General features: G+C 46.6%; 1 protein-coding gene across 1 annotated transcript in view; it reads right to left on the reverse strand.

The window, feature by feature from the left end:
- The window catches only part of LOC115310371 (peroxidase), an 85,815-nt gene extending 77,141 nt beyond the window's left edge, over positions 1-8,674 (reverse strand). Inside the window, exons 1-2 of the mRNA XM_040498927.2 lie at positions 8,546-8,674; positions 4,663-4,864 (exon numbers count right to left, since the gene is read on the reverse strand). Coding sequence (XP_040354861.2) covers positions 4,663-4,864; positions 8,546-8,674 — 331 coding nt within the window. The remainder of the gene's footprint in view (positions 1-4,662; positions 4,865-8,545) is intronic.
- Positions 8,675-18,895: the final 10,221 nt, after the last annotated feature.

Genomic DNA, 18,895 nt, shown 5'->3' on the forward strand with positions numbered 1-18,895 from the left:
GGTTGTGTGCTTGTCGCCGTCGCTTATAGATGGCGGTAGCTGTACAGAGATTTGGGGAGGTTTGTGTCGACAAGGTTTCGGTACCGGACACGATCCTGGGGAACCTAGTCCTTAACAGCTCCGCTGTAAAAATCTTGTTTTGAGAGTGAGGCAATGGCCACGAACGTTGACATGAAGGGAATCAGACGGGGTTGCTGCACTGATTGCTTGTGTAAAAATCTCTACCGGGACACTCTGCACGGTGGAACGCACCACCCGGAGTGGTGTGCTTACTGCGGCCACCCGCACACCGCCCACAACGAACACGGTAATTATGAACTTTTTGTATTCTGGTATGTGCTCTATTTACGATCTGTTGGCATATGCGTTGCTTCTGAAAAAAAAATGACTGGCTTGCGCCGAAAGGTTAACAGAAATATATTGTTTAGTTGATTATGTTGCTCTCTAAAACATGCATAAGATCTCGTCTGCAGCTTCAAGCCGCAAATGAAATCCGTGTTTTCCAAAGCACTTAGGGCTTCTCATGTTCCGCTACTACTAAGTGCGTTCTCGTTTTGTCTTGGTTATACAAAAACGATTCTCGTAAATTACTTAAAACAGCAGTCAATTCTCGTGTCAAATATTAACAGTCGCAGAAGTTACGTCATAAGCTCATATACTGGTTGGGTTTCGAATCTTTCACCTGTTTGCATTTTTTGTTTTGCATTTGTTTCCTAACGCCTGCTTGAAAACAGGTGAAAACGCTCCATTACCTTCATTCTAATTCCCACCCTTTGTACCTAAAAGAAAACAATATGGTCCCTCATTCAGCTAAAAGTGGATGCACAGCTTCGGTTCCAAAACACAATGGTCACCATGCTGGGAAAACTGGAGGAGGTAAAAGGGGCATTCTGTGGAGACAACAACGTTCTTGAACATTGAAGACCATCGTCAGGTCTCAATTGGCCAGAAGTTCTCTCATCACCAATGGTACGTGAAAAAGCGGATGAAAAAAGAGGAATATAATTTTGACGCTGACGCAATTTTTGAACAATTGCGGCTTGCAGAACGACCGTACCCCTGACGAAAAGAGTTCCAGGACTCAAGACTTTCTTCGGTTCGGGGAAACAGATCGTTTCTGGGAACCGGTCATTGAAACTCTCCGCTGGCACGACTCTAGAGGAGGCACTAGTCATGTGCTTATGGGTGTATTACATAACGGGACTCTCCTACCCTGCCGCATATGGACAAACCCTTGGACTCCTCCAGTGTCTGGTCGTTGAAAACGACGAGTCTCGATTCAGTTCATATCGGAGAAACTCAGAAAATTGCCTATGGCCATTCAAAAACGACAAAGATTCTGAGCTGATGGCAAGAAACGCCGAGTAATTTGTTTTTAATCCTATGAAGCAGGAACCTACACTCTAAAAAAAAGCACAGGAATCTACTTTCCCGAAGAGCACTTGGATAGCCAATCACCGTAACTCAAGGAGGCAGCTCAGCGAATCACGATGCCGAAACATAAGATTAGACCAAAAAACTCAGTCTGAGTTGTGACATTAATCGAAGCAAAATGCCACGCTTGTATCGCTTAGTGTCATAACTCAGACTGCACTTTTTGGTGTAATCATATTTTTCGACATCCAGATTCCCTGAGCAACCTCCATGAGTTTTGGTGATTGACTTTCTACGTGTTCTGCGGGAAAGTAGGCGCACGGCTTTTCTTAAAATGTATTCTTATTTTTTGTGTTATCCGCTGAAAAAGAAAAAAATCAGCACGGTTGTATTGTTATTGCTTATGATAGGCAAAAGGAGTCACTTTGCAGCACTAAATTTCTTTTGTGATAGTTTCCAAGAAACGCCGATTTCTGGCGTCGTTTTAACGTCTTTTTATCCGTATAAGCTATCAGAACATCGTTATAAAATTTCTATTTCGATCCAGACATTTCAATATATTTTCTTGTGTCATGGCAAAGAAAACACGTCTTTTAAAGATTGTGACTGTTTTATTTGACATATTGATTCTGTTTATCAAACATAATATACAGATCAATTTTAAATTCCGTTACGCAGCAGACAATGCCTTTGGTTAAACAATATCAGCGAAACTGCAAGAACTGCATTACTGCAGTGCAGCATGTCAGCTCACAGTCAAGACACGAAGGAGCAGAAATTCTACGACACAATAAGAGAGATAACCTAAAACCTGGGTCACACTGCTTATACATCATACAAAATCAGATATTTTCCAAAATGAGTCACCGCAATATCCGTGTTTTGTATGCCACGTGACAAAGCTACTTTTTGAATTGGTTGCCTCGTGGCGTACAAGGCACGGGTGTCTCGTTTTAGAACATGTGTGCAGAATGTATTTTTTATGATGTACAAGCAGTGTGACCCCGACTTAAGGGGGACTATACCCCTGCATTTTAAGCGAGCCACCATCTCTCCAAATTTAAGGGGGAAAATATCTCAAAAATGTCCCTCTTACTAAGGGAGACTGACCTCGAACTTAAGGGAGACGCCGTATTGCTTACTTTAAGAGGGGTGGCGTCTCACTTATTTGAGAAGGAGCATCCCCATGTAATATTAAGAGGTCTGTCGTCCCCCTTAAAAATAAGCGGGAAAAAATCGAAATGTCCCTCTTACTATACCTGTTTTCACCTCAAGAACCATAGGAAAAAAAGTCCGGCTTCTCGCGGATGATTACTAATTTTCACCTTTAGGTGGAGATTTAAGATGTATTTATTAGCATTTTAGAGTGGATACACGTTATCTTATCAAGGAGTGCACGTTTCAAACGCCAAAAGCATCGCCTGTGCCTCTGACAACCAAATCTGGCGAGAACTATTTGGCGCGGCGTATGAACAATGCGCAAAACTTACTGTTTTCTTGAGGTGAAAACGGGTATAGACGCTTTGCAGCAACTGTGCATGGACGCCGCCATAACTGACCTTCAGTTTTTGTTTCCTCTTATTTCGTTTATTACACTTCATCATTACCATAGCAGGCCAGGTTATTGCCATATCAGATTTAAGTGTGTCCTTTTCTAAAGCATCGGCCTTTCTAAAGGATCGTCAACTACCGTTTCAGTTGCTCGGCATCTCGGTAAGACAAGAGAAGGTCAGCAATGGCGGCTGTAATTTGGCGCGTGTGTAAAACTTCGATAGGTGGGACTAGGTGGGACCGGGCTTCGAGTGGCTCACTTCCAGGCGGCGCAGCCTGTACCGCGAGCCACGCGCTCCTCTGTTCGCCTTTCATCTTTCCCCGATAGTACAAGTCGCTCGTATCAATCCTGTACTACGGAACAACGTTTCAAATAAAAAGGGCTGCACTCCCACTTGGTAAGCCACTTATTGTAGGATTTCAGTAGCGGTAATACCCAGAGATACTGCAGTCATTAGGGAGATCAGCTTCACCTCATGGATGTATCAGAAATGTTTTAAGTACAAAGAAAGATTTTTATTATGATGTTGATGCCCAGCACAGTATGAGAATTCATAAATGTAGCTGTTTTGCTTTTGGGTTTCGGTGACACTTTTGGGGTGTCAACCATGGCACTGGTTTAGGCTGCCGCCTTCAAGGTACTGAAACCCAGGGCTTAGATTGAGGCATCTCCGACGCCCGGTGTGGCATCCTCTCAACGTCGTCGTCTTCCTCTTTTCTGTTTTCTTTCAGCAAGTCTCAGCTGAGACGCTGTTCTAACAAGCCGGCCAAGAGCAAACTGTCACCGAGACGCCGAGACTGAACGCTTCTATTTCACGCTTCAAATGTAGTTTCCAACATTATGACGTCACAATCTGCTGATTGGTCGACGCTGTGTTGCACATTTAGTTTACGCTGTATCCGCGGGAGGAGTAGTCGGCGTTGGCGACGGCCTTGGCTCCGACCACAGGCGAAAATCTCCCTAAATACAGCTCTTGGGTTAATATGGTAATCGTGGTCTTTCCCAGTTGTGTCTTAATTCAGTCAGAACAAGTAGTTTGACAGTGGCCGTTGGGTCAGCCTCACCTAGGCCATTGCTGACCGGCAACCAGTTAGCCCTAGAGCCACTGTATATGGCAGCGTAGCTGCGTTGGCGTAGCTGCGTTGCCATATATACAGTGGCTCTTGGTAGCCCCGGTGCACGAGGCTCTCCAAGAAGCTGCCTCTACTCGCGAGAACATTACCTTAGGAGTGGGAGAAACAGCTGATGCTGTGAGAAAAGTAAAAAAAAAAAAAAATCAGAGAGTAGTTGAGAATACTAAACGAGTTGGGAAGTACCCTGCCGGTAAGGGCACCAAGAAAGAACGCACACCCATTTGGTCAGGAGAGAAGAAGACAGCACGGAAGTGGACGTGCCTTTCCTTGTCCCATCTTTCGTTGTGGGCTTCTTTTTTTTAGATATTGCGTTTTTGCGCAGTAAAGGTTGCCTTCATGTATGGGCAAACGTTGAAAGATCGAAACCCTTAAACACTATTTGGCGCGCACGGAAAGATGTGAGACAATAAAAACTCTCGACGCAGTGATCGACGAATACGGGGCACAATCCCCAAGACAGGAACGTCACCTTGACAGTGTCTCTGTCACAATCTCGCGTTCGTCTTTTAATTGGCAGATTGTTCAGCCGACAGTCAAAGCAGTGAAGTTTACCTTTCTACGAAATATTCTTTCGCTGAAGTCACAACCATATTTTATCCTCACCGTCTGACAAGATCAGTTGGGATGCCACAGAAACTCCCCCGGCAAAACCGACGCTGTACATGGCAATCATGTTTTCCAAGGAATATTCCACATGTACCAGGACCTTGTCGCCTTTCCTAACGCCGTGTCTCTGGAACCCAGCGGCATATCGGTGACACATCTTGAGGAGCTCTGCAAAAGTGACCTCTTCGTCGTTCCAGACCTGCAATATGTTTACAGTTCAGACTTCATCCGCGACACCCTTGTATGGCAATACCGTCTAGAAGACAAGACATGCGCAGGACGTCATCGTTAAAGCTAGGCTCCTTGGGGCGAATATGCTGCGTCACGTGACGTCCTATGAAGCCATAGTATGGCGTGACACTGTGAACTTGATTTTACGGACAGATTTGGTCGGAAACTTGGTGTCACGTGATATGACGTCGCGCAACCTGATATCAGTTCACGTCCGGCACATTTCGCCGCTACATTTAGATAAGAAGTTGACGTCACTCGACGTGATGTCACGTGATACTGTGACGTCGCGTGACGTCAATTTCTAAGCTAAATCTAGTGCGTTAATGCACTTACGGACGGAAGAATTCCTGGGATAGGGGGTTTCGTTCAGAAAAGCTCGAAAATAACTTCTTCCAGTTTTACGCAAGAGGTGCTCGGGGGTGTTACGATTATGCGAGCATCGAACCCTTGGAGAGCATCGGTGAGATTACAGAGAGTTGGCTATTGTGCTCCCCAGCGCGGAACTTTTCTTCGTCGCTGCGTCTCCGCAAAAAAGAACGAGTAGAAGACAGTCTATGCCAGAAGAATGTTGCCATCCCCGTTTTTGCGGGTAAAGGAGTGGCGTCAATTTTAACATTCGCGCCTGTGGCGACAGTGGCGCAATGGTGCCCAAATGAACGCCAGTGGCGTGGAGAAAGCTCTGTAGTAATACAACCAATAACTGCATTTCACGTCTTCGGATAGCGAGAATTCCCGTCGGCGCACACTGCCAGCTTACTATGCCAACAAAGTGAAAAGCTATTCTTTCTGCTTGTTTTGTTGCTAAGACTATACACTCGAAAGGAGCGGAGGCCAGCATGCAATTAAGTATATAAAAAAACCACTGATCTCCACTAGAGGGGGCTGGATGGCGCATTGGGCTAAAGCCCCTTGATAAAGGCCGTTTTTACAAGTACCGCCAACCATTGTTGTGAAAACGCGCGAGAGACGTGCCGCGAGCGCGTGCTCCGCCGCCATTCGCTTCCAAAGGCCGCTCATTTCAGTGCTGCACCGCCATTTGCTTCCAGGGGCCGCTCGAGACATGGGCCTCGTGCGCTCGCGCATTTGACGCTACTTGCAAGACACGTAAACACATCAAGGGGCTTTACATTGGGCTAGAGTGCCTTCATACACACGCACGCTTTTGCTTGAGTGGTGACATCTCAGCCATTTTTCCGCCCAATCGTTTGTTTATGCATTTTGAAGTGCGTGCAATCCGGTGTCACTCAGCTCGAGTGCTTAGCTTTGGCTAATGCATAGACGCCATTTTACCGCCCTAGTCACGCACCGGGAGCGTGAGAGCGTCACGCGCTGGCACATTCAGGGCAACAATGGATGTCTTCACCCTGAGACAGACAGACATGCAGGCACCCTACATTGGGCAAACAGGTATGAAGCCACCGGAAGTGAGCGGCTTGTCCCGGAAGTGAGCGCTTGGCAGGCTTTGTAACCCTTTCGAATGCTGGTTCAGAAAGCTTCGAGGGCGCTGCATTTTCGCTTGTTGCCTCAAGAGAGCCCGCTTGTTGCGCAGTAAGAGAGCATGCGGACCCGAGAAGTATCATGGGAAGCCATTCAATGTAAACATTTTGAGATTCTAGTTGATCAAGCTGTGAATATGTCCCAAGTTCAAACGCCTCATTCTCGGGATTTAATTCAGAACGGGAGTATTAAAACCCAATCAAAGACACAAAAAAGCATGGTCCTAAATATCGACTGAATGCACTAGGAAGCCCAGCGCACGCCCAACTTCCGGGACAAGCATCGAACTTCCGGTGGCTTCACCTGCGCCAGACTCGGAGAGCAGCTAAGTGCCATCCAGCCCCCTATAATAGAGATCAGTGAAAAAAAAAAAAAAAACTAAACGACGGGCTGTCATTACATGTTTGTTTAATGGTAACAAAAACTGGATGCGCCACTGGAAAGGATAAGTAAAGCTTCGGGGAGCGCGACATCGGAGTGCCCGGGACACCAGTCACTTCTTTTTTTATGCAACATGTTTATTTTTTTTTTTTTTTTTGTATGCGTGTGTCTCACCTCATGAACACGGGACACGTACGAACATGAGCAGTTTGTTTGTGGCGGCGGGCCAACTGACCGAACTGTCCCAGCTTCCACTCTTTCATGGTGCCTGGAGGGTGTGTCCGACTGGTCCGTTTAGCGCCCTATTCTGCCTATGCAACAAAAGTGGTCCTGAAGTGGCAACAAGTGACGTCACAGGAGCCGGACTGTCACGCTGTCGGATGAAGCGATCCTGGCGGTTGCTCTTAGAAATGCGTGCGAAAAGTACGAGCGATCGCGAGTTTCGCTGTCATCACAGTGACCCAAATTCTAGCTGCCGAATGGTACGTGGAGTGTCACACTGGACAGAGACCTCCAGCAGTACAAGCGTCTGCCACGCCCACCACCGCTGCTGGGACACCTCTCCGCTTGACTCACTTGACGCAGTGAGTCACGAACAAACAATTTATTTTACATAACAATTCTGTTTATGACGATTTGATCAATACATAGATATAAAGCTGGGAATTTTTTATTCCCATATTTTTGTTTTGTGATACTAACAAAAAGCAAAAACAATTACTTTGAACCAGTTAGCGTTATGTTGTTGTTGTTTTTTTTGTTTTTTTCCGGTTCAGGTCCCGTTTTAATACCAAGATGGCGGCGAAGATTTCGGTTAGGTTTCGTTTATGTTCGGCTAAAAATAAAGGTGGGGTTTCGGTTCAACACCCTGATTACATTTGCAAATTAGAGCCTCAAATGTAATGAATTACCGTTACAAATTACTTTCGCTGATAATTAACGGATTACTTCACTCGTTACGCTAGACATTACTTTCACGTTACTTTTCTGTAATTATCAAGAAAACTATAGAAACAATTTTGATGTTTGCAAAAATGTTCTGCAGCATTACTTCCCATTTTTTTGTGCGCCCGTATCGCAGTATTAATTGTAAGAATAAAATATGGTACTAAAGAGAAATAATGTACGTCCACTCCATTAACGTGTAAGCTGACAGGGCAGCAAAAGCTGCAACCACGTCCGCCATCCTGCTAGCTTACGACGACCGAAATTAATTCCTGGAATTCTGCCAAGAAAGCTCACGGTGATCATGCTGAGGAGCAGCGTCTACCTCCGCTAAAATATCATAAAGACAACGCCTACTCGGCCTTGTCTTCTTCATCTTTGTTTTTCGCATACTTGTATATGCCTTACACGTTATTCCAGCCGTTCTAGAGACCGGACATATAAAAGCATTGTGTTTTCTTTTCCGTTGTTCTTTCGTTGAACTTGCTATCTGTATGCTGCTGGATTGCCTGGTCATATTGCTCCAGTTTCTGGAAATATGCTCATATATTTAAAAAAGTAACGAGTAATTAAAGTATTCCGTTGCTGATATTTGTAACGAAAATAGATTACAAATTACGGCCACAAAAAAATTGACGTAGCAATTACAAAATTACTTTAAAAAGTAACGGATTATAAACAATCAGTTACTTGAAACGGATCACTTCCCAAGTCTGGGTGCTGGCGCTGATTTTTGCGCTTCATTTTAGATCGAGGCTGGGTATTTCTGACACCCTATGTATACAAAAGCACCGTTAAATTAAACATCCGTTGTCAAGCTTACCAGAGCAGTTCGGCAGCCATATTGCTCGAGGCACTGTTTCACCACCTGGTAAAACGTCATTTCGGGCACAGGTTCCGATGGGTATGGGGAATAGACAATGCCATTTTCGATCCGGGCCTTGAGTGTCATTTTTTCTACACGTGTTCTATTAGATTACCCTAAAAAAAACAAGAAAACAAAAGTGGTCGGTGCATAGGTTTTCTATGCCACATAAACATCCGTAGAACTACGGCTGGAGCTGAAGAAACGTCCCCGGACTCCTGCCGCATGACGATTTCGGGTGAGCAAGAAGCGAATGTCCGTGGCTAGGGAGTCCGGTGGAGACAAATGTTTCTTTGAAGGATCCCTTTAAGGGGTACTTCAACGCAATCTGAAAGATACCCGTCGTGTTGAGAAATAGGCTGAATATAATACACAATATACGTAAATGATAATCGCACGTTTTATTTAATTCCATTATAATTATAACTTTAAATCGCTAGCTTCACCCTTGTTGTTGTTAGACTGGTGGCAGTTGATAAAACCCGTTTGCACTACTGACGTCTAACCCCTGGTTAGCTCAGTTGGTAGAGCGCTCCATCTGTAATGGAGGGGTCCCGGGTTCGATACCCGGACCAGGCGGATTTTTTCGGTCGTGCACCAGTTACCTGCTGTGTTTGGGGATATGTGTTTGTCCTTTGTCCCTCTGTTCCCCTTCCCCATGGATTATTTTCATCCTGATGGCTTTATTTTTCGGTATAAGCGGCCCGCCCTGGCAAGCGCTCGGAGAGCAGCCAGCGGAGATTACGTCCCATCTGGCGCAATGGTGACGTAGTTTGTCTCGGGATGAGCAAAGCTGCGGCGAGGCTGACGTCGTCAGGACAGAGGTCGGCATTTTAGGACGCCCTCACTCACCCTCACCCTCACAGCCACACTGACCTAAGTCCCTCACTCACCCTTACAGCGACACTCACCCTCCGCTCCTCACTCAACTTCATCCTCACAGCCACACTTTTCTTCAGCCCTTCAGCCACCCTCACTGAACCTCACGGCCGTCACGCACTCACCATTTTCACGGCTCTCACGCACTCATACCCCTCACGCACTCATGACCCTCACGCCCCACACGCACTACCGCCCTCACCCACTCATACCCCTCACGCACTGATGGCCCTCACGCCCCTCACGCACTCACCGCCCTTACGGCCCTCACGCACTCAAGGCCCTCAAGCCCCACACGCACTACCGCCCTCACCCACTCATACCCCTCACGCACTGATGGCCCTCACGCCCCTCACGCACTCACCGCCCTCACGGCCCTCACGCACTCATGGCCCTCACGCCACTGAGGCCCACTTCAGACGGGGCAATTTCGCCCAGAAATTTGACGTCGCAACTCCAGCAACTCGGGCCACCCGCGTTCACACGCAGCAACCAATTGCTGCGATTTGCCATCATCATCATAAAATTTTATTTTTCTTGCACTATTTAGACATACGATTGCGCACTATAAACGTGTTTTTTTTTTTTTTTTGCATTTAAATCTTGTTGAGAATACTAATGCATCTTTCTGAAACAGTTTATTTCCCAAAACGATTAATTTCAAACCAGAACCAAGTTGTCATCATCACCGGCACGAGGTATCACGTGAAAATATGGCGTCCATGATTGCCCTGCAGCCGCTTCAAACGTGAAAAGAGTCAAAGTACAGGCTAGCTGGTGGAAGTCAACCATTTCGTCGTTTACCCTGAGACTGGGGGATTTTTAGAAGAGCAGAAGTAACAGAACAGAAAAAACAGACCTGTCTGTTTTTTTTGTTACTTCTGCTCTTCTAAAAAAAACCAGTCTCAGGGTAAACAACGAAATGGTTGACTTCCAGCAGCTAGCCTGTACTATTGAGACCTGTCTGTTTTTTCTGTTACTTCTGCTCTTCTAAAAAAAAAACAGTCTCAGGGTAAACGACGAAATGGTTGACTTCCACCAGCTAGCCTGTACTTTGACTTTGAGACCTGTCTGTTTTTTCTGTTACTTCTGCTCTTCTAAGAAAACCCAGTCTCAGGGTAAACGACGAAATGGTTGGCTTCAAACGTCTTCGAATTGCTCCGAGTGGCTCGCTTATTTCGAGCCGGACCCGATCTCAGCAATTCATGTCGATCTAGGGAAAGCTAGAAAACAAGCCGCCAGCAATACTGAAATTGATGAGAAAGTTGCTCCGTCTGAAGGGGGCCTCACGCACTCACCGCCCTCACGGCCCTAACGCACTCATACCCTTCACGCCCCTCACGCACTCATGACCCTCGTGCCGCTCACACACTCACCGCCCTCACGCCCCTCACACACTCATGGCCCCCAGACCCCACGCCCCTCACAGCCCTCACGGCCCTCACGCCCCTCACGCACTCACCTCCCTCACGCCACTCACACACTCACCGCCCTCACGCCACTCACCCACTCACAGCCATAGGTCGGCATTTTAGCTGTCCTTGCTCAAATTCAAGATCTCCACTTTTTCCTAAATCAAAACTCACGCCCACTCACGATCATGGTCTAATAAAAAGAGGGTCATCACCCGGACTCTCCCTGATGGCTCAACACAAAACGAAAACTCAATCGCCGTCATCATCACGGTCGTCACGCTCACAGATCATCATGGCCATCATGCTTACAGGTCATCACGATTCATCAGACTGACAGGTCATCATCTCACAGGTCGTCACGCTCCCCACACTCACACAACATCACGCATCATCAGACTCACAGGACATCACACTGGCATATCGTCACGGTCCTCATGCTCACAAACCGGTCCTTACACTCACAGGTCCTAACGGTCCTCAAACTCACAGGTCATCATGCTCATCACGCTCACAGGTCCTCACGGTCCTCGCACTCACACAGGTCATCACGCTCATCACACTCACCGGTCCTCACACTCACAGGTCATCAGGCTTACAGGTTTTCTTTCTGTTTTAGAGCGCAGCTCTTATGTGCCCGTTTCCGCGTTGAGCGGCGTCGGCGTAATCGCGCGCGATGGATTATAGGACGTCCCAGTTTCCACGCTAAATTTAGGGGGAAACTAAATTGTTGTTGAGGTCATGTGACGACAGTTTTATGGCCAAATTTAGCGGGGAAACTGAATGCCCAGTCTTGTATTATGGGACGCCACAGAACTACACACCGTTCAGTCCCCCCGCTAAATTTAGCGGGTAATTGAAGTGTTGTTGGGGTCACGTGACATCATTTTCCCGCAAAAACTCGCGGAGAAACTGAATTTTTATGGGTGACGTGACACGAAGCAATGTGACGTCATTTTCCTCGCTAAATTTATCGGAGAAATTGAGTTGGTCTTGAGGTCACTTGGCGTCAATTTTCCAGCTTAATTTAGCGGGGAAACCATGGGATGAGGGGTGGGTATGGAGGAGGGGGAGGCGAGGGTACGGGGGAGGAGGATGGGAGGGCACGCAAGAGGAGGAAGCGAGAAGGAGGGTAGAGGAAGAGGAGGGGAGGAGGAGAAGGAAAGGCATACCTCAAACTCTCAAACTCTTTATTTCTCTCCGTTTGGAGAGGGGAGACAGAGAAAAAAAGCAACCCCTCCCGTCCTCCTCTGGACCTGCACTCGAATTTCGCATTACAGAGATTTGTAAACGCCTTTCACTTTTTCTTTTGTTTCTCGCAAGCCATTGGTTTGTCTTCTCGTGAGTCGTGCTTCGGGGAAGCTACCCCGAAACATTAAACAACTCAACTGCTTATCCAATTCGAAAGAAATATGTTTATGTTAATGCTCCGCACATTTCTACCAAATTTCATTAACCTGGAAAAATTACGAAAGAAAGTGTAAAGTGCGAGCTGACGAAAGTGGCTGTGCAGAACTTTCGCCTGCTGACAAGGGTGACGGTAAAACACAAACGCGCCTTCCAACCGGTTACACACACAGCGTCGCAGTGATTAGAGCATGGCCTCGCTGTGCATACCTCGCACATTTGTACACCAATAAACAATTACTACATATATCCCCAGCCACACGTACTTTTATGGAAGTCTATACAGATTAGTAAACATGTGCATCGACCAAATGTTTTTCTTTGGGGGAGGGGGGGAGGGGAAAGGGGAGGGTGGTAATAGTGGATAGGGTGGTTTCAAGAGACGTACCTCCGGTTTGAGATCTCACCATAACCCCTGTTGGCAATTGCGTCCGTCAGTCGTATGCTTTTCTATGCGCAAAGGCCGCGGAGGCCGAGTTTTCCTTCTCACTCGAGTTGCTTCTCGTTTTGTTGATCAACCATGCTTGCCGGAGTAGGCGACGATATAAAGAAACATCGGTCGGCGTTGTTTTTCAGTCATCTCGGCCTTTACGAAATGCCGTCGGCGTTTATTACCTTGATACATTCAGCCGTCCTTGGTTTGGTCTCGTTTGGATTGGTTTGGCTAGGCTTGGTTTGGTTTGGTTTGGAATGGTTTGGGGGTTTGGGGTCGTCCCCGCATGGCTCTTGTCGCACTCTCGATCACGTAGGGTGCGCCACTTTAGTGTGGCAAGCCATCTTGCCGCAACCGACACTTAAAAGCATGATATCGCACATGATATCGCACAATTTGAAAAATCTCACTCGAAGTTTCGATTGATTATGACACAACCTTTGTTGCACTTCCAGAGTGATGAGTCATTGGCTAAAGGTACAGTGAGGTACGCGGAAAGATAAAACTGTTTGTGCGACTGGGTGCTGATGAGGATCATATGAGTCACTTAATTTTATCGCAGCTGCGCGAACGTTATAGTTGACGCAATTATAAAATTCTACGCCCGCTGACAGCAGCTTGGTAGCAGGAGCCGAAATCCACACGGGCCTTTCTATGCCGCAAGGAGAGAAGCGCTAACCTTATGGAGTGCTTCCCCGATCCGACGTTACCGCGCCCCCTGGAAGCGCCATCAGTCCGTTGGCTTCTCGCCGTCTGCAGTGAAGCGATGAGCGAATGCTGAGGCGAGACGAAAGCGATCCCCCCCATACCTCCTCTGCCCTCCACGGCTGGTTGACACATTGCGGAGGGCGCTAGCAGGGAGCAGACTGCAAAAGAAAAGCCCCTTCTCCGCCCTCCACAGGACCGAGCGTCGACATGGGGGAGGATGAAGCGAGCGACACCTAAATCAACGCTGAGCCCCGCACAGTAGCTGCGAAGCGAGAGTCTCCTCGCCCGCTAAGGTGGCCCTGGAGCTCACTTGACCAACCCATCCAAGATAATGCCTGCGCTTACCGCAACTCATCATGGCCATGGTCCTCAGACTCACGTCATCAAGCAGACTAATGCAATCCTATACACCCTAAGACTTACGTCTTGATTCAGGCTCCTGCTCATGAGTCTCAAAACTCCTGATCACGATATCAAAACTCCCGCTCATGAGTTCCTCACTTGGAGCTCAAGCTTCACACTCACACTCACGAATCCTCAGAACTCACGCTCACACTCACGCTCAGTTTTCAGAACTCACACTCGAACTCATGAGTTCTCAGGACTCAAGCTCACACTTAAGCCTTGTACGCTCAGGACTTGAATTTGGTTCGATTAGTTGGAATTCACTGTCTTTAACACAAGTTGAAATCATTGAGCGTGTGCAGACAAAATTTATGCGAATTATTTATGATCGATACATTGGTCGGAAACTGTTTTAGTTACGATATGTTGCTGTCTTTATTTAACCTTGAAAGACTATCAACAAGGAGGGCTGTTAGAGATATTTATTTTCTTCATAAGGGAGTGCATGGTACTGTTAATACTGAAAATTTAGTTATGAATATAGATTTTCATGTGCCCATTCAGAGCTAGTCGCCATTTTTTTAACATTTTATCCCACTAGAATTTGTGAATCATCGCCATTGTGTCGTATGCAATCTGCCTGTAATATTATATGTGATTGTGACGTTGCTATTTTTTTTTATTTTGTTATCTTCAAGTCGGCCTTGAAAAAGTGTATTTTATCCAACCAAGAGTTAGTGTAAGCTTGTATTCGCTCTGCAAACTTGTATTCGTGTCCTCACAAATGTCTGTGTAATTTTGTGCATGTTTGTATTTTAAATACTGTTGCTGTAAACACGAAATGACAGTGCACCACACGAAAGGCGTTACAGCTGTTTGTGGGCACTAAAGAAAAATAAAACATTATTATTATTATTATTAAGAGTTCCCAGAACTGGCGATCACACTCACGATCACACTCACGCTCATGAGTTCCCAGGACTCACACTCACGAGTACTCAGAACTAACGATCACACTCACTATCAGTCTCACGCTCATGAATTCTCAGAACTCACGATCACACTCACACTCACAATTTTTCAAGACTCACGGCTTCATTCATGATCACCTCAAATATGACGGTGAGCGCGAGTGATCGCATTCATGATTGAGAATGCTGAGGAATGCTCGCCATCCTCACGCACCTCATGCACTCATGGCCCCCACACCCCTCACGCACTCACCGCCCTCACGGCTCTCACACACTCACCGCCCTTACGGCCCTCGCGCACTCACGGTCCTCACAGCCCTCACGGCCCTCACTCATTCTCACACTCATGAATTATCCTGGTTCAGAAACTCACTCACCCTCACCTCGCCTGTAAAGATGAGGGTGAGTGAGGGTGAGTGAGGGCCCTTATGAGTAAAGTTGGCCGATGTATGCGTCAGCATGCTCTGTCCGTCCCAGCCACCGCAGCGGTCGAAGCACGCCAGCGATCGGGCCACAGCAACTAACCGCAAAGCTGCTTTCGTGTTAATTTTGAGTGACGGGAAGAGGCAGAATAGCAACGTCTGGGGGGCACACAAAAGAGAGTCCCGTTTAGCGGGAGTTCTTCCCAGCCCTCTTCTTTTGTGCTGGCCGTAGAGCAGTCGGCATGACGTCAGATTCAAAACATGTGTAGTTCTAGGCGAGACAGTTACCGTCACTACCTGCCAAGGTTCCTAGACGGGCATTACAAACGAGGCTTTAGTGACATCCCCCAGGTGCTCTTTGTTAATCGTTTAATTTGTTTTAAAATTTCTTTCGTGTCTTTTTAGCAAGATATTGGTGTGTCCTATGTAATACTGCTCTTTCGATGATGTATATACCAAAAAATAAGCGCCGAAATTTTGTTGTGGTATCCCTTGAAAGGGGTACAGAAACAAAAATTGAAATATTCAAATTTCGTTCGGAAATGAGTCCAGCATGACGGATAATAACCGTAAATGATAGTCGCACGTTCGTATTTTTAATGGCTGGCATATTTTTTGTCCCAAACGGTGCACTCGAGCAAGCGCTTAAAGAGAAGTGAATGGAGAGCGCGATGCGTCATGGGATATCCGGCGCAAACAAAAACAACAAGAAAAAGTATCCCCGCAATTGTGACGTAGCAAGGCTGGCGTGGTTATGAGCTTTGCCCTTGGTGCAACCGACAACTATTAAGCGTCGTGAAAGTAGATGGGGGGGGGGGGGGGGGGGGGGGGGAGGAGAGCGTTAATATTCAATACGCACCGGGCACGTTGGTCACTGGCTCCGTTCCAACCGAACCGTTAGAAGTACCCGTGGGGTGACGAGCGTGTAACTGACCCAAGGAGCACGTAGCTTCCACCACGCTGTCAGCTTAGGGCTGAACGGGGTGGGGAAAGCAACGTTTGTTCGAGTTTTGAGCGACGGGCTGATATTCTAGGGGGAGAATGGCTGTGTCCGGTTGCACGAACGAGGGTCCGAAAAAGAGGGGAGTCCTTCCTTTCCGTCTTCTTGGACTGTTGGGTACAGTGCGCGATTTGTGAGCTGAGGAGGAAAGCTAAGGAGGAAAGTCTTAAAATTCCAAAGAGCGGCGCTGCTCCGATGGAACTTGCTACGTCATGAATACGTAGCAAGTTCCCCAACGTTGCTAGATTACCTCCCAAATAGGCTCCACATGCATACACCACGTGCATATTCAAAAGATCGGTTCATTAGCATTAAAAGTAGTTTGCTTGTGCCTTTCAACGAAAGACTGGTATTGTTGAGGCTATGTTGCAACATGCAACACATTAAAGCTAAAAAATGAGCGCTGGGGTTTGGTTTCCGTACCCCTCTAAAGAAAGCCAACATTTTTTGAAGAACGTGTCCAGTCTGCGCAAGGTTAGTTTGCTCTGGGACACAGCGTGGTTTTTCACCGCTATAAAAAAAGATATATATATGGATAGTGAAGCAGCTCGACACTTGAACACGCGGTGCGTTAAGAACCGAAGGGATCGGTGACCGAGTGGGCTAGCTCACATTAGAGGCACTAAATTAGCTACGCTAAAGGTATTGGCACTCTGTTTCCCGTTATTGTTGTGGGCGCCGGCGATTGTCATGATTCAAAAGTGCGACTTCCTCAGCGTTAGATTCGGCGTTAGGAAGCTCATGTGATATTTCTTTGCTTTGTCGCGAACTCTTTAAACATAAATTTGTGGATGATAGAAAAGCGTTTCCTGTAATTGAAGTTAACGTTTCAGATAAATTGCAACCATGATTATAAGACCAAGATGGGTAAGTGTCGTTACATTGAAGCTATATCTTATTTATTCACACTAGCGCACTGCAGCTCGGAGCACAAGCTCCGAAAGTTCGCTTTGCTGTAGAACCCAGGAATCCTGGGGTAAATCAATACCCCAGCCCGTTTCGATCTGGATGAGCATCGTACCGGCGTGCGGTTGAGGATCACTACTGCGTTGTGCATGTTAAAGACCCCAGCATAGCGGTCGTACCGCACTGGCTAATTTTCTCATTTACAGATGAGACAGCAGACGCCAACTAAGGCCGACTAACTTCCGGCTGTATAAGCATACACATATACATTTATATAAAGGGTGTCTTTTGTTTTTAAGCTTTACAGACTCGTTTAAAAAAAAAAAAAAAGCCGTGAAAGTTATATTTGGAGACAGATGCAAAGGAAAAAAACATTTTTTTTAAACAGCCGGGTTGGGAAAAGAAAGTCATAAAGCGAATTTATAAATTCGCTTCATGACTTCCTTTTCCCAACCCGGCTGTTTAAAAAGATGTTTTTTTTTGCTTTGCATCTGTCCTTCAAATGTAACTTTCACGGCTTTTTTTAAACAAGTCCGTAAAGCTTAAAAACAAAAGACACCCTGTATATATATATGTATATGTGTATGTCGTACAACGGAAACGAAAACCACTAAATCATTGAAAACCAATAAATCAACTCTTTTTAGAACGACTTGAAGCTCGTGGGACACTCAAGGGTGCGCAAAGTTACCACTCGTGTAGAAGGCGCAAAGCTAGCAGTGGCGAAACGCGATGATAATCTAATCATGCGCGTTTTGCCACTGCTAGCCTTGCGCCTGCTTCATGAGTGGTAACTTTGATGCGCCCCTGGGTGTCCCACGGGCCTCAAGTCGTTCTAGAAAGAGATGATTTAGTGGTTCTCGATGACGCTCAGTAAGTTTCTAATTGGAACCATATGTCTATTGTCAATAATTAAAAACTTAATTTACGAACTTTGTTTAATTAGCCGACTTATCGCAAAGATTAGCCACCCACATAATGTCCGCCTGGCCGTATAACTTACCTGAACAAACCGCATAAGTGTAACTTTCTCGGCTCTTTTTTAAAAAATCTGTAAAGGTTAAAATAACACCCTGTGTATATATTTAGGTATATATATATACATTTTTTTTTTCTCAAAAGAACCAGAATTTTGAAACATCAAAGTCTGTGAAGCCAACAGCATATGCCTTCACGAAGCAGCATCACACACTGTTGCCGCCAACTCCGGATATTAAGTGGACGCCATGTTTGAGTGCGCTGTTCAGAGCGCGTGCTCAGGACGATCTTACATTAATCGGATGCTAAGACCGACAATCGTGAGTTCTTGACGGTGTGGAATCCAGGTTGCAAAGATACTCTCAAAGCTCGGCGTCTGCACGCGCTCAGCAGTCGCGCAGACCTTTCCGGAAAATTCCGGGAGATGTCTCGTGCGGAATCAAACGCTTCGTATAGAGAGTATTCACTGGCGGCCATAGCTGTGTGCGCGACTGCTCAGCGCGTGCTGACGGCGAGCTTCCGCAGTCCTTTTGGAGCGTGCATTTAGCACCATCAAGGTTGCTGCTCATAGCAGACTATTAATGTGAGCTCGTTCTGAGCATGCGCTCTAAACATTGCCTCCAAATATGGCATCCAGTGAATACCTCCTATACACACGAATCATTACGGGTGCTCAAAACGCGCACAAGAAATGAAGCGAACACAAAATGAGGTCACCGCATACCCTGTTTGCCTTTCCTTCTGCCTCCTCTGTGATCTGAAATCAGAAAATATGAATCAAGCGTCAACTTGGTCTTCGATTCCTGAATATCCTTGCGTCGGAGCGTCACAGTGCATCAGCAGACTG

This window comes from Ixodes scapularis, unplaced genomic scaffold (assembly GCF_016920785.2).
Source record: "Ixodes scapularis isolate PalLabHiFi unplaced genomic scaffold, ASM1692078v2 PGA_scaffold8__174_contigs__length_109621045, whole genome shotgun sequence".
NCBI lineage: Eukaryota > Metazoa > Arthropoda > Arachnida > Ixodida > Ixodidae > Ixodes > Ixodes scapularis.